Below are 26,519 nucleotides of genomic sequence, written 5' to 3'. Positions count from 1 at the left end.
ACATGGCCTCTGAATGGCCTCTAAAAACATAGCTATTCCTGTCCAGCTGCAGGGTTCCTTCTACCAGCCAGATTTCCACCTGTTGTTGAGACTTCCCATAAAGATTGGGCTTCATCTGTTCACTATGAATAACCTCATTAAATTGATTTATATGATGAATTTCCATAGGTCTGTTCAGAGCAGCTCAAAAGAGATGTGTCCCTCCCAACAAGTGAGAGAAGCATGCAAATTCTTAGCAAGATGTCTCCCCAAAAAAAGATTTCCTGAAATGCAAACTTTTCACGGCTATTGTCACTAACCTCGTTCTCAGATGAGCTGGCTGACAGAAATACCTCACAGGCATCAAAGAACTCAGTATGTGAATCCGAAAGAGAGACAATGCTGCAATTTGAGAGCTGTTGCTTCTGTCCTTTAACCAACAGAGCATCTGGCTGAAAGAGGGAATACAGAAATTCTTCATTTTTTTATTATTAAAATTTCAATATTAATAAGAAAGAGTTCGGTCCAAATGTTACCTTCAAATAGGTGGCAAGTGTAAACTGAGATACAATCTAAATTAGTACTTGTCAACCTCAGCAATTTTAAATGTGTGGACTTCAATAAGTTGACACCAACTTCCACAATTCTCCAACCAGCCTGGCTGGCTAGAGAATTGTGGCAGTTGAAATCCACATATCTTAAAGTTGCTGATGTTGAGTTATCTAATTCACCCTTCTTTTAGTTTTAGTTTAGTTTTATTAGATTTTTATACCGCCCTTCTCCCGAAGGACTCAGCCACAATAAAATAATAATAATATACAGGTAAAAAGAAATTTAAAAAAACTTATTATATAATTGGCCAATTCTAAAACAATTTACAGTTAAAACCCTTAAAATTTATATCAAAAATTAAAATTCAAACCCTTAAAATATCAAAATATAAAATTCCTAAGCCAGTCCCGCGCGAGTAAACAAATACGTCTTCAGCTCGCAGCGAAAAGTCCGAAGGTCAGGTAGTTGTCGCAAGCTAGGGGGAAGTTCGTTCCAGAGGGTAGGGGCCCCCACAGAGAAGGACCTTCCCCTGGTGGCCGCCAGCCAACATTGCTTGGCGGACGGCACCCTGAGAAGTCCCTCTCTGTGTGAGCGTACGGGTCGGTGGGAGGCATGTGGTAACAGCAGGCGGTCCCGTAAGTACCCTGGCCCTAAGCCATGGAGAGCTTTAAAGGTAATAACCAAAACCTTAAAGTGCACCCGAAAGACCACAGGCAGCCAGTGCAGCCTGCGCAGGAGTGGTATTACATGGGAGCCGCTTTGCTATAGGACATGGGTGTCAAACTCGATCACATCACGTGATGTATTACAATGGATTTTGCCTTTGTAAAGCCGGGGTGGGCTTGGCCTGAGTATGACACATCCGGCCCACAGGTTACCAGTCTGGATTGGAACTAAAGCACCATGTTTTGGTATACATTTTGTTTTTCATTTATTTTTAAAATTGATAAATTTTCTCCTCCATTTCTAGGAAAACAAAGTAAAGCTGCAAAAACAATTAGAAGCCATTTGATTTGGTGGAATTCAATCGTTAGAAACTGTCCCATCGGGAAAGAAGAGGAGGAAGGGAGGCAGTGGAACTGAATGAAACCCCAAACCAGTGGCGAAATCCAATTTTTTTTACTACCGGTTCTGTGGGCGTGGCTTGGTGGGTGTGGCAGGGGAAGGATACTGCAAAATCTCAATTCCCACCCCATTCCAGGGGAAGGATACTGCAAAATCCCCATTCCCTCCCCACTCCTGGGGGAAGGATATTGCAAAATCTTCATTCCCAGCCCACTCTGGGACCAGCCAGAGGTGGCATTTGCCAATTCTCCAAACTACTCAAAATTTCCATTACTGCTTCGCCGAACTGCTCATAATTTATGCTAACGGTTCTCCAGAACCTGTCAGAACCTGCTGGATTTCACCCCTGACCTAAACCCTTTTCTTTTTTTCCTTGGCATTCCAGGGAAGGCAGCATCTCTGCAAAGTGGCCAAGGCTCAAAGGGCCGAACTTGGGGGAGGGAGGAAAGAATTGCTGTCAGATTATGATGATGCCCAAAGAGGCAACTATAATGAAAGTGTTGCAGCATTTCTCAAAATTGAAAATAAGGTGTTAAAAACTGTTTCAAAGAAACATCTTCCTGCAAAGCACCATTTTTTTTATGCTGCTGAATTTTTATTTATAAAGACTTCACATATGCCTTTTCCTGTTCAGCAGTCTCTTTGAAAAAAGATGTGCTCTTTTCTTCTCTTCTAATTATTTTCACCAGCTTCTTTTTATCAAACTTCTCACCTTCTGAAAGATTTGTCACATAATTTAGGCCACGCCATAAGACAAGCTGATATTTCAAGAACTGTTAACCAAAAAAAATCCCATCTGCTCCTGCTTCCCTAATATTATATACATTTCTTACATATAGTGTTTTTAATCTGATTACCAGATTGGGTATGTATATCATTCAGAGTCAGTTTTAAGACTGGAGTAACACAAAAGACTGATAAATAAAACAAAGAATTTATTCAGCCTTTTCATATTGAAAAGTCGGGAACTTGACTCCCAATTTGGATCAATACTTACAGAGCCTGATCACAACATTAACAAAACAAAACTCTTTCCATATGATTGCATTTGATAAAATTAAGGCAGAATATTTCATGGTTCCCTTCACTACTTTTAAGACAAGAAAATACCCAATTCCAGCAGCAACGGGGAATATCTATTTATTTTTATTTTTTAATTTAATTAAAATTATATAACCACTTATCTCACTGCTGTGACTCTGGGCAGCTACAATAATTGTCAGATGCCACAAAACAGAAGAGAAGCTGTTTTCCCTTGTGATAATTCTCTTAGCTGTTCACCATACTTTTCTCATGCAGCCTAAGGAAGCATTTGTGTGTTAATACACAGTGATTATGCTAGAGATACATTAACTGTCCTGTGATTTCTAGCCATAGAGCAATTCAAGTTACTTTTCACTTAGGGAAAGATTTACCTCATCAGCACTGAATGAGGCAAAAGAATCCAGAGTGGTATCTGAGGAGACGGAGAGAGAATGAAAGCGGCGTATACATTCAGGATTGTCAAGAGTCTGAAGAGAAGCCTGGAAGAAGTAAAAAAAAATTTTGTGTGTGTTATTTTGGCACAGGGGAAATGAGGAAGTGAGTGTTAAAGATTGTAAATTAAAACTGGGCACTGATCATTTCCTGAACTGTGAAGAAACAAAGCTCTAACTTAAAGCAGACAATCACATGCAAGGGACTAAATACACTTGCCATGATGTAGAGCTTTTTATCAGTTTGGTGGTAATTATCCTCACCTATCCCTAGTTAAGGGGGTGGATTAAAACCAGGGGGTGGTTTTAGGCATTGAGTTCTATTTCCTCTGGAGGCATGAAAGCCAGGTGCTTTCTCTCTGCCCAACCCATCTCACAGTTTTCTTGTGGGAAAAACAGGAGGTAGGAGCATTGTGTATGCCACACTGAGTATTACAAAATAAAGCTGGAATGGCATCATCATCTTTCCAAGAAATATTTGTTTCAAATACAGGAAATAAGATGGTACTGGGGTGGTGGGAAGATCCTTGCAGTTTATGTAAAATGACCTGTGCTTGATTTGGGCTGGGGGATGTAGGAATTTCTCAGCTAAGCCTTAAACCAACACTTAACAATTCTTTCAAAGAATCATGACCACTTACACCAGCTGTAGTAGAGTTGATGCCATCTCCAAGGTCATCCTGTGCAGAAGACAGAGTGTCACGTTGCAGATCCAACATCTGCTGCAATTCTTGGAGACGGTCACGCTCAGAGGTTAGCACAGCCAGCACACTGCTGAGAGAACCATGAACTGCAACAACAACAACAACAAAATTACAAACAGCATTATATTCCATTAGTGAAGAGGATTCTGTTACCAGGAAAAAATTCCAGAATCCTCAGAATTTTAACTTTCTTGAAGAACCTCAAATTTTATAGTCAGCAATTATCAAAGTGCACAAATAGACGAGATGTTGTCTCCAGACAGTATGAGCTTCAGCCATCATTAATCCCAACCAGTATAAGCAATTGCAAGAATGGTAGAAACTATAGTACAAAACCTCTGGAATGTAAGAGTATCTACTCTTGATGTATCGAGGTCCAGTGAAATCGCACAAGATAAGAGTTGATTTGATGTTTGTGTGCAAGCAAGAGAGACAGTGTACTTTCAGGAGGAAGTAAGTCAGTCAGTCAGTCAGTCAGTCTCTTCAAGAGAGACAGCGTACTTTCAGAAGGTGGGGAGAAATCTCTAAAGACACAACATTGCTTTCCCTTTCTGATGTAGGCACTCTAAATAACTTTATTGGTGGAAAATGGTGCAAGTTGTAATCCAATATATCTGGAGAGCAACAGATAGGCAAGATTCCTTATTATGTATGCTTCCTCTATTTTCCAAAAACAATGTTATATAATATACCAATAAAATCTGTACATTTTATATAGGTTATAAAAGGAATAGGGACTCTCTAGATCTCAATGGCTGTGACTGACTGTGATAAAACGTATGTCTCAGGTGATGGGAAGAATTTAAGAAGAGAAGAAAGCAAATATTCAGAGCCCATAAACAGGGTGTCAAACTCAAGGCCCGGGGGCTGGATTTGGCCCACAGGGTGCTTAGATCTGGTCCACAGGGCTGCCCAGGAAATAACAAAGAACTCTCCCGCAGTGCTTCTGCCAGGAAAAATGGACTCCCAAGCTCCATTTTTTGTTTCAACGGCCTCCTACAATCCTCTGTCAGCGAAAACAGAGCTTGGGAGGGCCACGTGGGAGCCCATTTTCCCTGGCAGAGTGCTCGGGCTACCACAGGCATCCCCGACATGAATGATGTTGAACTGGTCACACACATCCCCGTCACCCCCCCCCCCAGGTCAAACACAATCATGATGCGGCCCTCAGTGAAATCAAGTTTGACATCCCTGCCATAAAACAATGGCTTCATTCATCTCCACAGTTCAAGATAAAAATCAGTGTCTCCCACTACACCATAGTAAAAATAAGACAGCCATCCCTGAGCTTTTGATACAACTATTAATATCTGCACTGAGCTCACCTTTCTGAGCTAAGATCCAGAAACTTCTTTGGAGTTGGCTATACTCTGGAGGTATGCTAAACATGGCCTGGTTCTGACAGGACTCAAAATATCTTGAGAGATTGGGAACGGAGCCATGCAGGCGTCCCACCTGCTAGAAGAAAAACCAATTGGTTTTAAGCACCCACAAAACCTTCCCTATCAAAATTCTTTCCACTCCAATTTCTTACAATGATTCTTTCTCTATCCCAGAAAAGTACCTCATCTCCATAATGAAGTGTGGCCCTTCCTAACCTTGGGATGTGGTCAATGGTCCACTATTGATCACACCGATTGGTAGCAACTTTTTGGGCCCTTCATCCAGCCCTCTCTGGAGATCTGAAATTGGGATCTTTTACAGTGCAAAAAATCTGTCCATGGCTGATTGATTGCTCCTCACACTCTATATTTCCTACCTTTGTGCCAAGCGCTATCTACCCCATCCCCAAACCATCTCACCCTGCCTATGGTGTCATCCTTTGCAAAGCTCTGAGTGCACCAGATCCGCGTCGATCTCTTTGCCTTTCTGGGTCTTTCTGTTCCTGTTGAGGTCTGTAAAATCAAGATGCAATCTCAAACTGTACAACCATCAAAGATCAATTCCAAATCAAAATGCTAATCATAATCTAATCTCAGGAATGCTCTGATTTTGTTACTACAGCAGTGACTCATAACTGCCCTGTGTAGTGTGAAAGTAACCTTGTAGCCTTTGACCAAATATCTTGTTTGGTTTTTGTTTTTTTTTAATGTAAAACTTTGCAGAAAAGGAATGCTACTAACACGCCTTGTACCTTACCTGACTGCTTGAGATTAGAGGGGCAGAGGGAATACGGTGGAGAGATTCCAAACTTTGTAGCATACGGCTGAGCTCTTGAAGCTTTCCCTGACATTCTGAGAGTTCTGGAAAAAAATAGGGGGGGAAAAAAAGAAAAAAGAAAAAGTAGACTAGGATATAGTACGGCAGCACTGCCTGTTCTCTCAAAATATCAAAACACCAGACAATCAGCCGTTGGAAAAGAACACCCACTGGGGGAAATTTGCAAACAGAAGGATAAATGAAGGTCCTACATTGAAAACGTATTTCACTGGCTAAATTCCCACAAGAATTTACAGTATTCAGTGACCAAAGCCTAAAGAAAATTGATTGGGAAGAACTTGCCCTCCTATCCCATAAGCCCACTCATAACAGAAGTTACTATATTAATGTACGTAACTGGTCAATCCCTTCATCAGGTATCTACTTACTCTGATAAATTCTATTCTAATCTCCTTATCTCTGAAGGTGAAAGCTGGCTTGGAAATAGCCAAGGCTCAAATAAGCTAAGAAAGACCTTCTTAGCTTATTTTTATTCTTACCTGCTGAGCACCTGTCCAGTCCTTTGCTATCACTGAGCCAAGAATTCACCTTTTCTTGGGGGCTGGCCAGTGAAGATAAGGCAGGGGCACTTTCTGACATCAGTATGTGGCGCCGTGAGCTGCAAGCCTGCAAGAATGAAGCAAGATAATATAGGAAGAATGGAAACTAGAAGCAAAGGAGATGGGTAACTCACTCCATTTCAGAATCTAGCATTGATCTTCAGCCTGTGAAATTCTTGGGTACGCTGGCAAATCTGTAAAAGATGTTATCACAAAATGGATACCATAGAGAATACTCCCAACTACATAAGAAACTTGCCTGAGTACAAAGGAGAGTTTGGATAGTACTCTAATACTGATAATGACTTCCATAAAATACAATAGTAGGAATATGCTTCTTAACTTCAGCTTGTCTTCTGAGGATTATGTGGAATTTTCCATGTCATTTTCTTAACAGTAGTTTGGAAGTGGTTCACTGTGACTTCGCTGGAATTTTTAAAAACTTGTTGCTTTGATGTAAACAGCTCTAGGATTTCCTGGTGGATGTTCAAATACCACATCCAAACCTGCTTAGTTTTCATTATCAACTAAATTCGGCTAGATTTTGCCACCCAGCTGGCAGAAACATTAAAAAAATACTCATTTCCAAGCTGAATCTTGCTGATGTTCAGAAAAATCCATACAGACTCTTAGATCAAAACATACATACTTCTGGTGTTTCACTTTACCTCTTCTAAAAACCACCCAATTTACTAGGCAGCAAGAGAATTTTTTTTCCTTCAAATATAATTTTATTTGCTGGCTTTCTCAACAAAATAGAAGCAACACCTTTCACCCAATTTACTTCTTTCTTTTCTGGCCTTTAAGTCCATGAAGAGCTCAAAAACATTCTAGGGAGAAGAGGGGAGGAGAGGAAGGAGAGGAGAATTATTTATTGGAATAATCTACACAATTTTGACCCATGTTGCAAAAAGTAATTCTTTGGATAGATGCTATATAATTTCCCTCTCTTTGCATACAATCTACAAAAAATAGTGAGGGATACTTAAGATGCTCCATTATCCCATTTCAGAAGATATGCTTGCCATCAAGCAAGAAGGCTCTATTTTACTTTACTCACTTGTGTGGGATGAGAGGTTCTGCCACCACCTGTCATGAACTGTCTTCGGGATACATGTGATTTCTCTGCTTGCCGGTGCAAGCACAACTTTGCAACCCAATTATTGAATAGCTCTTGGGACTTTATCTAAAATAAGTGAGGTCAAGACAAGACAGCAAAATGTTAAGAAAATAAAAACATTTATCCCAAACATTGTTTCTGAGCTGCAGCAGCAAACTGCATCTTCTGCTGAAACTAATGTTGATAAGATGGTAAAAAATATCACAAATGTTTCATTTCCCCTCTCTGACATCAACAATCTAACAATCTGTTCCTTCTTCTGATACCCCAAATTAGTAACTGCGAGTAGCTTCTTCATTCATCTAAAGGTAGGATCAACTCTGCTAGTGGAAATTGTACCTCGAATCAGATGGGGATAGAAGATGATGTTTGAAATTTGAGGCACAAAATTGATTTCCAGGCCTTTATTTGAGAGTTGGCATGAATTTATGAGCCTCATCTTAACATGATTCCATGGCAAGAATTTGTGCTTTTTTCTGATTTTTATGACTGACAAAACTTGCTATGGTTAGGATAGAGATAACAGTTGTCATTAAGTATTTATTTGACTTAGAAGATTTAAAAACTGCCTCATTTCAGAAACTCTACAAAGACCATGGGAAGCTTCAGATACTTAATCATAATAAATAAAAATGTGCAGACACAATTCATACAGGATCAACCTGCTACGTTATTTGAAAAGTAACTTAGAAGCTAAGTCCTGCTTTTAGCAATGGATGAATACGATCAGACTTCAAGATGCCATATCCTCAGCTGTGCCCTGCATGCATATGCATAAATAATCCTGCCATGAATGGCCTTAAATACTCAGTTGGGATTTGAATTCTATCTTCACAAAAGAGAACAAGTGGACTCTTTATCCTTTACCAGAGATCCAGAGAATGATAAGCAGCTGCAAACAAAATACTCAGTGCAGATACTATTATGCCTGCTGAAGTCTACAGGCATATTTTAGATATTAGGGTATTACTGTTCTGCAAAGCACTTTCCTGCTTTACCACATGGAGAAATGTTTGTGCAGCCAACACAATAACTTTGCAAAAATAGGTTTTTAAGTATAATTTGCCTTTCTCCATCACATACATTCTCAAACTAGTTCTCAGATTTTGAACAATGGAGAAAGAACAGCTTAGTATTTGTAAGCCAGAGCTTAGGGATAAATTGGCATATGATTGCAGAATTCCACTGATCTTTTCTTTTCTTTCATCCTGGGTCATTCCACATGTACCTTAAGATGATAAATATTCTCTTCTGTGTCCAAGTCCACACGCTGGGCCTTCTTATTAACTGACATGACTGACAAACAAACATCTATGGAGCCATGTAACTTTCCCTTCAAGACCTAGAGAAAATATCACAAATGTAGTTACACAGAGAAATTATTTAAGCCCTTTTCTTAAATATGTTTCTCAGTAAATTAATTGCCCCCCTTTGTCCCCATCAGGATTCCTGTAAATATTGGTACATGACACTCAGTTAGTCCCAATTCCACCAATCTATACTCACATCTTGGCGTGTTGTGGCATATTTCAGAATGCCATCTTCCAAAACAAAATAACGCTTAGAGAGAAAAAGAGAGAAAAAAGGGGGGGGGAAAGGAATAAGTCAATAGTAGCGGACTTGATTGAATAAAATCAATAAGCTATATCATATGATATTCCTTAAAAAGTCGAAAGAGTTGGACAATACAGTTTCAAAATTGCTTTTTTCATACTCTCTGGTTTCTAGACTAGTCTTTTCCAACTCAATTAATGACTATGCCAACTTAGAAGTTGTAGTCCACCAATTGCAAAAATTGGTTTAGATTGTTTGCTAAAAATGGAGATCATAAGCATGACCCACAGCATAAACAGAATAATTAATATTCTACTATTTATTTATTGTTCAATATTTCCAGTCAAAATTCTAAGAACCAGCTATGCCATTGTTCAGAATGCATATTCCATTCGTCCAGCAGTCTGTATTTGGTCTAGTAATTTGGTCTAGTAGTTAAGACACCAGGCTAGAAGCCAGGAGATTTGTGAATGCTAGGTACTTCCTTAGGTGTTAAAATTGGGTAACTTTGGGCCAGTCACTCTCTCTCAACAAAATCCAAATCACAAGACTGTTGTGGGGAAAATAGGACCCAAAAGTACTGTGTAGGCTCCTTGAATTATTTATTACTTTTAATTCAAGGTGAGATACCAATAGCAATAGCACTTAGACTAATACACCACTTCAAAGTGTTTTACATCCCTCGCTAAGAGGCTTACAGAGTCAGCATATTGCCCCCAACCTCGGAAGGATGGAAGGCTGAGTCAACTTTCAGCCAGTGAGAATCGAACTGCTGAACTGCTGGCAGTTGGCAGAAGTAGCCTGCAGCACTGCATTATCACCACTGCACCATCATAGGATATAAATAAAGTAAATAAATAAATATCCTTTGACTATTAAACACAAGCTTTTGTCCTGCTTAGATATCTTTTCCTTGAAAATTAATTTCACACTTGAGTTTAGCTAACAACATCTCTAGATTCTTGCTGCTTACACCAATGTTCACTTTTTAGGTGATTGTTCTGAGACAATTGTAAAATTGATCTGTTGTTCAACATCTTTTAAATATTCCAATTTAAAAATTCTTCAACTTCGAACTCTTTTTCATTGTTCTCGTTAAACTTTATAAAACGGCTAGATTTATCGTAATTTATTTTCACAGATATGAATTCCTTAAAAAATGAGGCAAAAAAGGTAATAAAATGGGTCACAATTCACTTTACAAATATCTCACTTAATAACAATCATTGGGCTCAATTATAGTCGTAAGTCGAGGACTACCTATATTTACCACTGGCTAGTATTTATTATTCCTGCTGGATTTTGATAAGCAAAGTCAATAGGGAAGCTGACAAGAAGTTACAAGGTATAATCACATGAGGTCCTCACTTAATGATCTGTGCAACCCTTGTTTAATAACAGCTATCTGTCTTGCTGGGCATGCCATTGCTAAGTGGTAGTCATTTACAGCTAAATCATATAAGGATAGAACTCCTGGCGTGTTTAAGTGATGATGACCCTGTATTTCATTAGAATGATCTGAATCAATTGTAGCAGACTTTAATCCTTGGTATGACACCTGGGAAATACTTGGAATTTCCAGTATTTGGAAATGAGACCCATTAACTTCCATTAAGAATTATTCACAGCTAAATATGCCTAAAATTGTAGCCCCAAAATAATTCACATAAATTATGGCAACAATCCTTCTAAGAACTCTTGAAAGAACCATCTGTCATTTATCGGTCTCCTGATAGACTGAAGTGCAACTCCTGGAATTCACAAAAGCAGCCAGCAGATATTTCACTTACCTCCCTGGTTCAGGAGAGTTAGAGTACATGGAATTCGAGTTGTTAATTTAGTGCTATGGTTATTTAATTCAGATCACTGGGAATAGCAAGACAAGTAGGGACAACTCAGGATAACAAGGAGCAAAGTTGCAGTTCATGCCCACCATTGAATCATAGAAAGGAAATAGGAATCCTGCCATTTTATTGACACCATACCTTGTGCCAGCCTTTCAAGGGCCATTTTCGCTTCTTTAGCAGGTAACCCTCCTGCCTTTCTGGCTGCTGGATGACCCCACCATGGATGTGCAAATCATCTATCACTTCCCAGCTCTCAGAACTCTATGTAAAAAAAAGGGGGGTGATGGCGGTCAGAAACATGGGAGCTTTCATCCAAAATGAAATCTTTGATGGCTTGGGTTATAACTATCCAGGTATCACTCACTATCCTGCAGCCCCTTATCACTGCCAGCTAGAATTCAAGACCAAGTACTTTGCCCGTATTGCAGTCTAGAGTGGACAGACCCTTGAACAGAATTAAACTACCATTTTCAATAGTCTCACAAAATACAAACAACACAGGCAATATTAGGAATTACTACTTAGTAGCATTTAGAACAAAGATGGGTAATTAATTTTCTCAAGGAACCACATGAGAAATTGAACTGTTGTGGAAGGCCAATGATGCTGCCCTGCATCCCTACTGTTGCATCCCAAGGTCCTGCCAAGACCCTGTTGCCAATGCCAGGGGCCTGATAGGGACAACCAAGGAGCCATAAAATACCCAGCACAGCTTCCCACCCCAACACACCTATTAACCCAAGCAAAGTAAACAGGTGTATCTGGTCACACATTTGATCTGGAGTTCCTCCCCCAATCCGTGTTCAATTTTGTAGGCATCAGTCAAAAGGATCCGCACCTGCCAAGCAATGCTGTGTTTGGAAGATACAGTGCTATTCGACCGTGAAGGAGGTAATGCCCTTTTAGGAGATGGCAGTTCTTTTTCATGGTTACCCATCCCTGGGAAGACTGTCTTTTCTTGCCATGAACCAAGGAAGCATCAGCAATGCACTTTTTGGGACTGTGTGTTCATCTCCAGATCACCACCTTCAGAGGGCTGCGGCTGCGAGAAAAGAAAAAAAATAAGACAAATTAGTACTCAGACATCCTGATTAAAATAACTCCCAAGGAAATTATATCACCCATATGGTGTAGCGGTCAAAGCATTTCAGTTATGTGGAGGGGTAGAATACTATTTCCTTATCAGATGGTATCTGTATTTCTTAATCCCTATTTTCTTTTTGCTTTGCTTCTTTATTCCACAAATTATAGCCTTTTTTCACAAATAATTCCTTGCCCATAACTCAGTTTTTTAAAATATCCCTTTAATGATTTATATAGATGTGATTCTAAAATCCTAGACAAAAATTGGAATATAGATTTTTTTTAATCCTCTTTTGCAAATCATGGGTGCAAAATCTGAACGTGACAAGCATCCTCCTCTTTCAAAGCACAACCTAATGGAGGCTTACTAAGAAATCAATCTTATGTCCATTTGAACTGTGTCGCACAACAGGATACAGAGTTGTCTTCCTTTCCAGGATCTGCTATGAAGGGAACAATTCATTAACAAAAAGATCCAGAATCAAGGAAAAGTTTTCCAGATTGTGACCTTTGTTTTGCTGTACAGCCATGTTTGTGAGGATTTATCCAGAGTATTAGCCCAATCAAGCTCTCCTCTTTGGCCAACAACCTATGTCTGAAAAAGATACCACTAAGCCTTACCCCCTATCATGCTGAATTAGCCTTAGCTTTGTCTTACATTGTAGTCCCCTCTAAAAGATCTCAGCCTCGTAATTTCTGATATCCTAGAAATGATTTCATGATCTAAATCCTTAGAGATCGGATAATCCTGCTTTCAGCCTCTGCACAGCAATATGTAGATACTGAATGAGCCTTGCTCTCCCTCTCATACACAAAAATTGATCTATTTCCTCCCTCTTGAGCCATGTTTCTACTTTCATTCTTTTCCTCCGTCCCCCTGTCCATAGCACAAATGGTGAACAGCACCACCAGATGCATTAAGCTTGGTTTTTCCTCTTGCAGAGCTTGTTGTGACTGCAAAATGTAGATTCTTCTGTTTTTCTCTTCCTGCTGCAAAATTTAGCATATAAGCATAAGGTGTTTTTTCCTCCTAGTGAAGAGAGAACAATTAACAAAAGGAAGAAACCACCCTGGTATTGCTATGACTGATTCACCTAATCCTCCTGCGGATAGAGGCTCAGGTGGCTCCTCTTAAACAAAACTGAACCCCATTTCTACACCTTGCCCTCTGACCAGTCTCACCTGTACAATTGTCAACACTTTTCTGGTTCTGTTGCAGCAGCTATTCAGTTACACCCTTTATGCATAAATCCTCCCTTAGCAAACAGGTTCTCTGTTTGTCACCTGATCTTATGTGTATTTACCCAGATGTAAGCTGCCCTGAATTCAACTGGAACAGTCATGCAGAACTCTGCAGCTTTAATGTCTCAGTCCCTCTCTGTTTCCTGCTGAAGACAGAAACAAAGGGGAGAAAGGGAATACATCTTGCCTAAGTTCGTGGGGTTTTTTTTAAGGTCAGTTGAGTTCCCTGAAGTAGAAAAGGAACTCTTACAAAGGGAGGCACTGGATGTAATTTCACAGTAAATTATGGTTACCTTCATGAGCCTTAGGTGAACTCTGTCATAAATCCTGAAGCATGTATATTTGGATGCATCGATCTACCATTGATGGCAGATCTGCCATCCACCCTCTTTATCTTCACTTTGCATTGCTGGCATCCAGCCATAAAAAGCGGGAGGGGGAAATGGGGAAGAAACACAGAGAAGGAGATGATAGGACCCAGAGATGCCAATCCAAAACAACAGACAAGAGATCCAAGGGTCTAAGGGGTGAGAATGGAAGGCAGACATCTACCGAAGAGGAGCCAATCATTGGGGCTGTTACCAAAACTCCTAACTTGAATAGTATTGGACATTGAACAAAAGAAGAGGTAGGACTTGAGAGGAATTAGGAAAGGGGAAAATCAAGGGGTTTGTGCAGGAATATTCAGATCTGGCTTTGCTTATGCTGTAAACGCTTTAGTAAAAGCAGACCTTTTCTCTACAGATGAAATCAAGGATTTTTTCTTTCCTAAATGCCCAAGCTGGCTCAGGCCTGACAAATTAGTCTGTCCAGGATTTGAGTAAAACAGCATTGATTTATACAGCTTGTTTGTCTTAACGAACCACTATGGGCTCAGATGAAATAATGCTGGCCCATGGTTGAATGAAAACAAAACTGAAAATTTTTAATCTTTCTATGGGGATACAAAGGATGGAAAATATTGAATCCTAAAGTTTTCTTGAGTACATTTCTTCAAATGACCTCTTCTATGTAAGCTGCCAAGGTGTTATTGTTTTTTAACTGTGGCAGCATAGAGTTAATTTTAAATAAAGAAATCTGCTACTCTTTACGGCCAGCTAGATTTCTCCGTGACTTTTTCTCTGCTTAATCATGTGGGTTGTTTTTTTTTTTAAATTCTCTGGTTTGAATAAATAGAGTGCAAGTGTAATAACCTCTTCTTAAAAATGCTTTTGATAATTGAACACAGGCCCTACTCATAAAATCAACAAATTCACAATATTAACTCATGCTTCAATTACTGTATCATAACTCTAAAACGTTTATGCATAAGATTTCTGCCACGTCCAGGAAAATTTATGGCACAAGATTGCTTTCTGTCAAGTCCAAAAGTTAGAATCCTAGATTCCTAAGATACTTCAAAGATTAGAAGCAAATTATCTGTCAATGGATTCTTCTCCTGCTTTTAAAACTCTCTTGCTCAGGGCAATATTTTTCAAATTATTTTGAAGAAGAAGCATGAAAGAAGTCCATCCCTAGTTGTGGTCTAGTTTGAGCCTGGATTGACTAGTTGGGATTTCTAAGGAGTACTTTATGAGATTAAGTACAAATAGTCTTTGCTTATCAACCAGTTTGCAAGCGACCATTTGAGGTTATGATGGACTTCCCCAAAGCTACTTACAGATCTGATTTCTTTGCACCCTTTTCCAAGGTCATTGTGATTGCATTTTGGCTACAGGTTTGCACCTATGGCTGTTCGCAGTATCTTGTGATCACATGGGTTTTGTGGGTTTCTGTTGTTTTATTTCTGATTTGCAGCAAAAAAAAACCTGAGCCATTGGGAAAAAAACAAACAGGTTCTTTTAACAACCACTGCATTTGCTTAATGACTGCCCCAAAAAAGGTAAATTAGGGCATGGCTATCTGGTGACATGGTTAACAACTACTGCAGTTTACAACCGTAATTCCAGGCTCAATTATGGTCACAGGTCAAGGATTGCTATGTGTATTTCTGAGTGATTAACTAAAGGTGGTTAACCATTCAACCATTTGTTTTTTTTTTGTTTTTTTTTATTGAAAGAGTTTTAAAAAAAACAAAAACATTTTTCCCCCTTTTTTCCCCCTCCCTCCCAAAAAAAAACAAAACACCCCCCTCCCTCCCCCACCCCCCGGCTTCCCGGGTCAATCACAAGGTAAAGTTATACATAAACCAAACATAGAATAAAATTTTCCCTTCCAATCCAAATAACCACATCCAAAGCTTTTCGTCTCCCAACCCCCTTCCCCATTACATAAAATAACTTTCTAATTATTCAAAGGCAATCTGATATTTCTTAATCTGATATCTATTTTGTAGATAATCAATCCATTTTTTCCATTCAATTAAATATCTTTCCTGCGTATTGTCTTTTAAAAACGCTGAGATTGTAGCCATCTCAGCCAAATTAATAACTTTCAATATCCATTCTTCTATACCATTCAACCATTTGTTTAGTGGCATTTGAAAGTTACAAAGGCACTGAAAAAAGTTAACTGAGTGGTTTTCACACTTCACACTTACAACCACTGCAGCATTGCAGTCTGAACATTTTAATCCCTTTTCTAATGATTGTTTTTGTGCACAATCAACCAATGGTGTGGAAAGGTATTTAACCAAAAGTTTTGCATGTGGGAGTTCTGTCAGTTGTAAACCATGGTTTATGGCTTTATGTGACATTTGAACTTAGTTGTTTTTTTTTTTATCTTGTTCAGTGAACCACAGCAAAGTAAGACATAGTTTAAGCTCAGTGTGTGAATTTAGTCACTATACTGTTATTTGCCCAGCAGGTTCACATCAAAACCATTTTGACGCATAAATTATGTTTCCTGAACTGAATAAATTAACATGAATGGAATATTAGGAAGTGTGTGTTTTTTTGCCTTTATTAACTAATGAAGCTAACTATAATTATTCACTTTTGTCACTTACTCTGCTTTTCTTTTTCTTCCTGTTAGAATAACATACTTCATCCAAGCCTTCAATTTCCACAAACACACAAATAGTAAGATACAAGCAATAATCTGAATTTGAACAAACAAGTCAAGATGAATTGATGTAAATGAACCTAGTTCGTAAGTATATTGCAATGATTTGCATAATTATATTTACATGAAGAAATAAGAACGTCTTGTTTGCAGAAAATTTGCAGGTTTTTCCCATGCAAAGGAACAATTCCAGATTTGGAGTGAGTGTTTTTTCTGAGAAGTTGTCTTTATGTGAGTAGCAAAAGCAATAACACTTAAACTAATATACCATTCCGTAGTGCTTTACAGCATTCTCTGGGTGGTTTACAAATATCAACATATTGCCCCTAATCTGGGTCTTCATTTTACCGACTTTGGAAGGATGGAAGGCTAAGTCAACCTTGAGCCACTTAGGATCAAATTCCTGGCTGTGGGCAAAATTAGTCTGCAATACTGCATTCTAACCACTGTGCCACATGGGTTCCTGAGTAGGATTTGTTGATGATGTCCTTAATTTCTTTTGCCAATCTCTAATTCAGTAAATCAACTGCTAAGAAGAGACAATGGAAGACTTTCATTCTGCTTTCCATACTTTCAGAATTGTCTGGTTAACCATGAAAATGCAGAATCCTGGATTAGATGAGCATCCTTGCATGATTTAGCTGGACTTTTCTTATGTTCCTATAGTTTACTTGAATACTTTGGGTTACAACAACAACACTTGTGTTTGTACAACGCTAACCAAAATTAATCCTGACTGCTTTGATCAATTCATCTCTTGGAAGACTTACCCAGAAAGAGTGGATAGATCTAGAACAGGGGTGTCAAAGTCATGGCCCGGAGGCCTGATGCATTATGCAGGCCACACCCACCCTGTTTCAGTGAAGGGGGGGATTCACAATACATCATGTGATGATGTGAGTTTGACACCCCTGGTCTAGAATGTCATTTAAAACCCCTCCCACTTTCTAGAATATTTGGGATAACTTTACTCTGAGGGAATTTGGGAATGACAGATTGCTTTTCAGACCTAGTCATTGCCAATAAATAAGCTATGATTAATAATTAAGGATATGTAATTACCATAATTTTAAGCCCACCCATTAGTTCTCAACAATAGTATCACTGGTGGTTTGCGTGGAATATGGCACTTTAATTGTGAATTCAAAAGCAGTAGCTATTTCTCATCTATATTAATTTGAAACAAAAATTCTAGTCACACTCTAACTGAAAATAAACAAATGCATGAAAAGTGGTTTTTTAATCACTGATTCCAGAGATCTGAACTTATTTATTCTAGAAATCTGACAAGCCACCGTTACACACTAAAGCAATTCTGAGTGGCATACAGGTAGTCCCTGACTTACAAGAATCCATTTAGTGATCATTCAAAGTTACAACAACACTAAAAAAAGTTATTTATGACCAGTTTTCATACTTACAACTATTGCAGCATTCCTATGACCACATGATCAAAATTCAGATACCTGGAAGCTGGCATCTATTTATGATGGTTGCAAGGTCCCAGGATCATGTGATTACTTTTTGCAACCTTTTGACAAGCAAAGTCAATGAGTAGTAGTTCCTCTGCAGGTCATAAAATGGTCATAAAATGGGGCAAAACTCATTTAACAACTGTCTTGCTTACCAACAGAAATTTTGGGCTCAATTATAGTCGTAAGTCAAGGATTGCCTGTATAGTGAAAACAATCATATAATACTTTTTTTTTAAAAAAAACAGACATACTAGAAGAAAAGCCACCATTAAAACACAAACATACGGGATTTCTTGCACATACTAATCGAGAGCCTGAGAAAAAGTTTCCAGAACTCTTTTGAGCAGAGCAGGAATTAGAATCACACATACTGTATATCAAAGTTATGAAGTTTTAGAAGGCAGTTGCTATGACTGGGATATATTTCTTCAGTCCCAACAGGTAACATTGCTTAATGGATGGAACCTCTGCTTAATCATACAGGCTGGACAGAAGCTATAGCATACAGATAGCCTTTTAAATACTAACTATGCCCTATGCCCTATGCCCTGAAGGTCTTTATAGTTAATAATTAGCAATTTCAATTGCACCCAGAAGCTTACTGGTAACCAGTGCAGCTCATGGAATAAAGATGTTATGTAGACCTGATGAAATACACCCATCATTAATATACTGCTGCATTTGGTCAAGCTGCAACTTCCAAGTAGTTTCCAAGGGCAGCCACATGACAGTATTGTAGTAATCCATGTGTGCTGTGACCAAAACATAAGTAATTATCTGAATTGTCTATGCTCTTCTCATAACACAGGGAGGGCACAATTGGTGCACAAGATGGATCTGTGTGAAGGCCTTTTTAGCTCCAGTTGCTACTTCGCAAGCAGGAGATGTGGGTCCAAGAAGGCACATTAAATTGTGAACCAGTCCTGAAAGTACAACACCTCTCAGAACTAAAGATGGGGTGTTCCTGGTCCAGAGTACATACAACAATTTTAATGTGAATAACAATTAAAGAAATCAGAAGTGAACCGAACTATTTTGTCTAAAAATCCGCTTGAAGATTTTTTAATACCCACACATTCAGAAAGAAAACCTAACTTGAAAAGATGATGGTAATGATTTTTGTAATATCTTCTTCTAGAAGGATTTAATATACAACTTTTAATATACAACTCGTTTGAGAAGAGTTAATCCTAGGCATTTTATTAATAAGACAAAACCATCTGTCCTTCCATTTTCTTGTGTATTAAGGCCTGTCTATTTTATGCATGGGTTCTTGTAAAATTTAAATACTCATGATATGAATCAGAAAAAAGGACATCATGTATCCTTATCATCTTATTTATGATTGTTCTGTGTGCCCTTTTTTTTTTTTTTACAATTCTGTAAAATTGTAACATCATTTGGTACAAAATGAAACCATGCAGTGTGATCTACCATAGTTATTTTACATTTTCCACCTTTCTCCCTGAAATCAATAGAACAAAAGCTTTTGTACTGTAGTGACTTGTGTGCAACTGCCACAAATGTTAATGAAGATTACACAATAATGTTCTTTCTGTGTAAAGATATAATTAATGAGCCAGGGATCAAAAGGCTGATACATTAAGTACTATAAATCAGATTATTCTATTCCATTCCATTCCTTCTTCTGATGATTTTTACCCATAATAAAATTTTATGCCAGTATTTCTCAATCTTGGCAACCTTAAGGTATGTGAACCAACTCCCCAAATTCCCCAATTAGTCATGCTGGCTTTGGAATTCTGAAGTTCACATACCTTAAAGTTACTAAAGTTGAGAAATACTGTTCTATGCATTTCTGCCAATTCCCCAATTTTTCTGATACTGCCTGCTTATGCTTCACTAAATCTATGTTCATGTATTTATGGAATTTAAGGACATCTCAATGCCATGACTTTGAGCACCTTACAGAATACAATAATTAAAAAAATCCAATTATTATAAAGAATTGCATTAAACCCCCCCCCCAAAAAAAATGAATGACCGTTCAAAAGACCCAAACATCATACAGGTTTTAAGGTATTGGTATGATGATCACTTATGATTCTGATCACTTACGCAACGAGTCACTGAATGTGAGTATCTACCTAAAACAGATTTTAGTATAATTTATACTTACGTATAATTTATAAATGACAAGGAACCAAGCATCTGTGCAAGAATAACCCTATGCAGAAGACTGACACTTCAAACTGCTGACAATCTGTTAATTCAAAATATACTGAGTCACCTGCCTTGGGAATTAACAATAGATTTAGCTTATCATTTACTAGGCTAGTGCTGTTTAAAAAATGTGTCTGGATGCAACAAAGCAACATATTTCTCCAAGGCAGCCCATACAAATTGTTGTACCAAACCAGTCTCTCTCTTTACTATCTTAATGCATTTCATATTTCTTTCAATGAGTTTAGGACAAAGTGTCACTTCCTGGCTTCCTTCTCTGTACTTTAGTCTACAACAACTTTGTAATATAGGTTAGACTAAAAGGTAACTGTTGGATTTGTTGCTAAGTAGGATATTAAGGCTAGATCTTTTTAATACTAGCTTGGAACTTTAAACACAACATTGTGTTTTGTAATGCAAGGTCTGACAGGCAGAAAGCCTCGAAAGTTATAGTTTAGATTTGGAACCCGATGTGCAGACAAAGCAAGATTTATATAGAAAAAGAGGCAGTTTGCTTAGGAAGGATGAAACAAAAAAACTTATAGATCCCTTGCTAACTTTGCGATTTGGCTGTTGCCAAATACAATACAGTCCCCATCCCTATCCCTACCAGCACATCCATCCAGTTTTTCAGGCAGAATGGCTCCAAGCATTATTTGGCTATGTTCTGCCTATTCTGCCAAATAGTTTTCTATGGATTTAATTATACAAGGTAAACGGAAGTTGCTTATGACAACCATCCTGCCTGACAAAGATGGCCTTTGCTCAGTAAGTGCAGGACGTGCATTGTTAATGGCTGAAAGATAAGATTGTTGGAGCTGGCAGGTGTTCAAGGGAAAGGCAACTGCTCAAGTACATTCCAGATAAGTTAAGTACTATCAAGTGTGATAAAGCAAGCAAATGATAGCTATCTGATTATATTCAGGTTGAAGACATTAATGTACCCAAACTATGTACTTTCCCTCGAGATACAATTGTCTTCTGGTTGCCACCTTTCTTTCCCAACTTGAGCACGTCCCTGCTTTTACTTCTTAAAATTCTCAGCAATAGCCTAGCTACTTAGAGAATCCTAGGAGTTAAAAACCATACATTCTCAGGATGCTTATCTAGGCTGAGTATTCCAGATATAGGGATGTGGTGGCTCAGTGGCTAAGATGCTGAGCTTGTCGATCAAAAGGTCGGCAGTTCAGCAGTTTGAATCCTTAGTGTCCCGTAACGGGGTGAGCTCCCGTTACTTGTTTCAGCTTCTGCCAACCTAGCAATTGGAAAGCATGTAAAAAATGCAAATAGAAAAATAGGGACCACCTTTGATGGGAAGGTAACTGCTTTCAGTGCGCCTTTGACATTTAGTCATGCTGGCCACATGACCACGGACAGCGCTGGGTCTTCAGCTTTGAAATGGAGATGAGCACTGCCCCCTAGAGTCAGGAACCACTAGCACATATGTGTGAGGGGGACCTTTACCATTACCTTATTCCAGATACCATAACATATCTGAAAGACACCACATTGGGGAAAGATGATATTTGTAAACATGGAATAACAGAATCAGTCATTCAGTTCCCTCTGCTAATATAAACTGATGTATTCTACTGTTTACAAGAAGTAGTACATCAAATACTCTCTAACCAAATTGACTTCCAATGTGTAGTGGCTCAGCTGTTACAAATAATAGCTTGCTAAATCAGTTGAAACAAACTTAGCCAGCAGACCTGGAGTGCAATGAGACCAATAAGCCCACTTGGCTTCTTCATGATTCCTGCCCGCCCCATCAACATTTTAAAATTTAGTTATGTTACAAAAGAAAGCATCAGTCTTTGGCATTATATTCATTTCCAGCAATGCTCTTGGACATCATAAAGGCCCTACCAATAACTATTAGAGAAATAACTACCGTATATACTCGAGTATAAGCCGAGTTTTTCAGCACGTTTTTTGTGCTGAAAAACGTCCCCTCGGCTTATACTCGGGTCTATACGGCTTATACTCGAGTTTTTTTTTTTTTAAGCCCCTCGGCTTATACTCGAGTATATACAGCTTATACTCGAGTTTTTTTTTTTCTTTTTTTCACATTTTACCGGACGGCGCGGGGAAGCCCTGCCGGTGCAGTGAGAGGGCGGGGCGGGGGAGCCGCCAGCCTTCTCAGCTGAGGGAGGGAGGGTTTCCCCAACCGGTAGGTGCCTCATTTCCCACCCTCGGCTTATACTCGAGTCCCCAGTTTACCCCAGTTTTTGGGGTAAAATTGGGGACCTCGGCTTATACTCGGATCAGCTTATATTCGAGTATATACGGTATTTTGCTTTTTATTTTATGACAGTTTCATGATTTATCTCATTGAAGTAGAGATAGTCCTTAACTTACAACCATTTTAGCAATTATGAAGTTACAACAGCACAGAAAAAGTGATTTATGATTGTCATACTTATGACTGTCACAGCAGCCACACAGACAACTTATCAAAATCTGGGCATTGGAAACTAGTAAATATTTACAATCTCAGGGTCATTGATCACTATTTGTGATCTTCCCAGCTGGCTTCTGACAAACAAAGCTAAAGGGGGTAAAGTGGATTCATTTAACAACCATGTGGTTTACTTAACAAATGCAGTGATTTGTTTAACTGTGGCAAAAAAAGGCTGTAAAATTGGATGTGATTCACTTAACAACCGCCTTGCTTATCCACAGAAATTCTGGTCCCACTTGTGGTTATAAGTTGAGGACTATTTATAGTCAAATTGAAAGCATATTCCACTTATGTTGATAAAATTCCAAATGTCATATTTTTTTTCATCTTTGCCTTTTTATTAGTTTACAATATAAAATACAAAAATACAAAAGCAAATAACAGGAAAAATAAGCGAGGAAAAGGAGAAGAGAGAAAGTATAGGGAAGAAGAAAAAAAGAAAGGAAAATCACTGATTTCCGATTCCCTTTATTGTAGTAGAACAAGAAGCAACATCAAACCTCAACTTTTTACTTTTTATGTGCTTTTAACCCAAAATATCTGCTGATCCCTGCCCAGAAGACAATGTTCAAAGTTTCAACAAGTAGATGAAACTAAAGAAAGGGAAGAAATGTTGTGATTGTTTTTTAGCAGCATCCTTGGCCCTTAAATTAAGGACAGTTATTTAGAAATTCGAATAACTATTGGCATTTCACTGCTGCAGTCCTATAAGATTATTGAATTGAAATCCAGATATACTATTGCCATAATTGTTAAGACAGATAAAATATACAGAACATGGTTTCTGGAATTCTCTCCAACCTCCTTGCCAGCAGTGGTTATACAGTATATTTATCTATACATGTGCTTTGCTCTTGGTAGAGAGGCTGGAAGGATAAAAGAATGGGAATTTGGAAAGAGTAGTTATCAAGATTCCAATATGCTATCCAATTATCTCTCCCATAAGGATATATTTTGGGTTTTTCTCCACATCCCCATATCTGATCGACCCCATTTTCAAATTAAATCTTTCTTTTACCAACTGTTCCAAGCATACCAAATCTGACCTGATTCCATTCAGTTTACAATGAGTTATTCTGCTGATAAAGAAGATTCCCGGGCTCCTATACAGTAAATAATTTCTTTCCAACATGCCATTTGATTGGAATAAAAACAAACACCTTTACCAATTTCCAAAATAAAACAGTGACAGTGATCATAACAATAGAATCCGATATACTTTTGATAACCTGTAAAAGTAAAAATATTTTTATTTCTTTAAATTACTAACATGGAGAGACACAATATCCTGTGAAGCTCAAGCAAGGTTTCAGTTCTAGATTCTGGTTCTGTGCTGAAATTGGACAGATTATTTTGGGTTCTACCAACCTAAAGTATAACATTCAGGCTCTGGGACTGAAATACAATTACTGTACTTAGTAACTGGCAACTTTCCACTGAGAATAATAGCACAGTCCGTTCTAAGTGTCACTGTTCTGGAAAGACGAGAAAATATTGGACAGACTTCAGAAAGAAGGTACAAGCAATAAAGGGGATTGAAATAGCAAACGGTATAAGAAAAACTAAAGCATGAACTAGGCTTAATTAAATTATGTAAAATTCAGCATGAAATATGATTTATGCTTGTAAGTGAATAAATCTGGGATAATGTACCAGTTCTTTCCTTCTATCTATTTAATTAGTTACATAGATATAAAACACTCCAGTCCAAATACAACAATAAACTTTGAGGTAGGCTTCTGCCTTCCAAGAAGAGAGTGGAAAAGAAAAAGTGGGTGAAGTCACCAAAAACCAGGCCGATTATTTTGTCAATTTTACTTAAATTTAAATTAAATTATTTAAATACGATTGTGCTTAAGCCTCCTGTCATATTAAAAACTAAAATTCAGTGGCAACATTTTTATATCTGCTCAAAGCTTGGAAGTAGATGACCGACTAACAAATACTTTAAACAAGTATTCAGTTTCTATGGGTATGAATGGGTTCCACACATAAAAAAATGAATGTTTTACCTTTGACCACCATGGAAGTTCTATCTGAGGAACTGGTTTTGCACAGTCCATATATATGCACCCAAATCACTCCTGCAGAATGCAATTTTTAAACATATGGGTGAACAATTCCAAATATGTGCCATGCACGTAAATTTCAAAATATCACTTCTTTAGGGAAAGATGCCCAAATAAGGACACAATATCTTCCTCTTATCCTAGTCAAAGGAGTTGCTATATTGAAACTTCCTAGAGAACTTAGGGCTACCTATCCAAGATGCAAACTTCCAGAGAATTCAGCAGAGAACTGCAAACAGAAACTCTTTGCTCCCATCTAGTGGTTATCCTGTTTTTTTCAGCCCAGACATGGCAGCTCTAGATAAACTAGGAACTTTTAATCAGGGACTTCACATAAAAGCATAGTTAGTTGTTTTACAATATTTTCTTTCCAATCACTGTATGTCACATAGTCATATACTTTCCATACACTGTATGTCACATAGCAGAACTCACATGACTATCCCACCTTTCTTCTTCAACATCTCTCACCCCAAACCCACATCCTCTTTTATTCAAAAGGGCAAAAGTCCACCACTCATCTATCTATCTCTGACTCAGACGTCTTGAGTACATTCTCATCATCTTAATAGGGCAAAATCCTTCAGATAACATTTCACTTATCTTAAAGAGACATCGGAATCAGTCAGCCTTTCTTATTGCCCATTAAGAGTCAAAATCCACCATATCTGATAAATCATCTCATTTATCCTCCTGGAAAGCACTATTAATTTTTCTTCCACAGGTCTCCTTTTTAATAGGGGCAAAATCCTTCCATGGACTTATAAGTCAACAGCACTTTTTTCCAAGAAAAGAGATACCAGCTGAGTAACTGAAAGTTCCCCTTGCAATGCCGTGTCACAATCCTCAGGTCTACGCGGTATTTTCTAAAATTCATATCAAAGACCAAAGAACAAAGAACTACTGTAACTGAATCTCCATCAACTTTTTGCCCTGGAGACAACATTCTCTAAATTTTCTTTGCTATAGTGATCTACGATTCCAGGACGGGCTTGATAAGTCGACTAACAATTCGATTTCCACAATCTCACCAGAATGTTCCCATTCGTTCCAAGTTAACACAACCACCCAAATAAAAAACAGAAGGCAGACCCGGAGCAAGCCCAGCGACCGAGCAAGCCCGCCACAAAGTCACTATTCTTGCCCCCACCATTTCCGAAACAAGATGCAAACAAATAGGTTCCAACCCCAACTGAAAGCAGGAAGAGGAAAAAGCAGAGGTTTTATTTTGTTTTGCTTTTCTACCTGCACGCGTCTGCGTGGCTTGCTTCATACGCTCTTCCTTTTGAGCTTCTTACAGCCACGGACAGTTATTGCCGCCGCAAACCGGAACAAGGAAGCAGCTGCCAAGCAAAGCCGGAAAAAAAAAATCCACTTCTGCCGCTTCCTCTCGCTGGCCAATTCTTGTTAATTTATCTTTTCTGTTCTTCGCTCTCCTGTGCCACCGTGCCTCTTGGAGGACTGGCTCATTTAAAATCCTGGCCAAAATTCTTGATAGGAGAGAGAGAGAGAGAAAAAGCTCCAAGACCGCCTTGTGGTTTCATGGAAATATACATGGTCCTATAGGAAGTTAGCATCCACCCCTCTCCTAGAAGAATGAGATATTTTGGGAAATATTATATTTCCCTGGATGAGAAATGGAATAGAATAGAATAGAATTTTATTGGCCAAGTGTGATTGGACACACAAGGAATTTGTCTTGGTGCATATGCTCTCAGTGTACATAAAAGAAAAGATACCTTCATCAAGGTACAACATTTACAACACAATTGATGGTCAATATATCAATATAAATCATAAGGATTGCCAGCAACAAGTTATAGTCATACAGTCATAAGTGGAAAGAGATTGGTGGTGGGAACTATGAAACTATGAATATATCAATATAAATCATAAGGATTGCCAGCAACAAGTTATAGTCATAAAGAGAAACATGTTTTAAAG

At 38.4% G+C, this 26,519-nt stretch overlaps 1 protein-coding gene and 1 long non-coding RNA gene across 9 annotated transcripts in view; one reads left to right on the top strand and one right to left on the bottom strand.

The window, feature by feature from the left end:
* Positions 1–26,043, bottom strand: part of OSBPL7 (oxysterol binding protein like 7) — a 49,540-nt gene extending 23,497 nt beyond the window's left edge. The window contains exons 1-14 of one of the 7 annotated variants that reach the window (XM_058181610.1): positions 25,821–26,043; positions 13,443–13,526; positions 11,894–12,097; positions 11,194–11,316; positions 9,161–9,214; positions 8,883–8,996; positions 7,595–7,720; positions 6,475–6,601; positions 5,915–6,018; positions 5,578–5,670; positions 5,101–5,233; positions 3,713–3,861; positions 3,012–3,119; positions 300–431 (exon numbers count right to left, since the gene is read on the bottom strand). In XM_058181610.1, coding sequence (XP_058037593.1) covers positions 300–431; positions 3,012–3,119; positions 3,713–3,861; positions 5,101–5,233; positions 5,578–5,670; positions 5,915–6,018; positions 6,475–6,601; positions 7,595–7,720; positions 8,883–8,996; positions 9,161–9,214; positions 11,194–11,316; positions 11,894–11,992 — 1,362 coding nt within the window. In that variant the 5' untranslated portion in view covers positions 11,993–12,097; positions 13,443–13,526; positions 25,821–26,043. Of the gene's footprint in view, positions 1–299; positions 432–3,011; positions 3,120–3,712; positions 3,862–5,100; positions 5,234–5,577; positions 5,671–5,914; positions 6,019–6,474; positions 6,602–7,594; positions 7,721–8,882; positions 8,997–9,160; positions 9,215–11,193; positions 11,317–11,893; positions 12,098–13,442; positions 13,527–13,673; positions 13,697–25,820 lie in introns of those variants that run through there. The other 6 variants (XM_058181611.1, XM_058181609.1, XM_058181613.1 and 3 more) reach the window with 6 other exon arrangements.
* Positions 13,459–19,556, top strand: LOC131197492 (uncharacterized). 2 transcript variants are annotated; one of them, XR_009154961.1, is made up of 3 exons: positions 13,459–13,592; positions 16,354–16,470; positions 18,667–19,556. It is a non-coding gene; the product is annotated as an uncharacterized LOC131197492 (long non-coding RNA). The 2 variants fall into 2 exon arrangements; XR_009154960.1 differs by lacking the exon at positions 13,459–13,592 and adding an exon at positions 13,753–14,008.
* Positions 26,044–26,519: the final 476 nt, after the last annotated feature.

This window comes from Ahaetulla prasina, chromosome 4 (genome assembly GCF_028640845.1).
Source record: "Ahaetulla prasina isolate Xishuangbanna chromosome 4, ASM2864084v1, whole genome shotgun sequence".
Lineage (NCBI taxonomy): Eukaryota > Metazoa > Chordata > Lepidosauria > Squamata > Colubridae > Ahaetulla > Ahaetulla prasina.
Note: the sequence above shows the minus strand (reverse complement) of the source record. Positions and strands in the feature narration are given on the sequence as shown.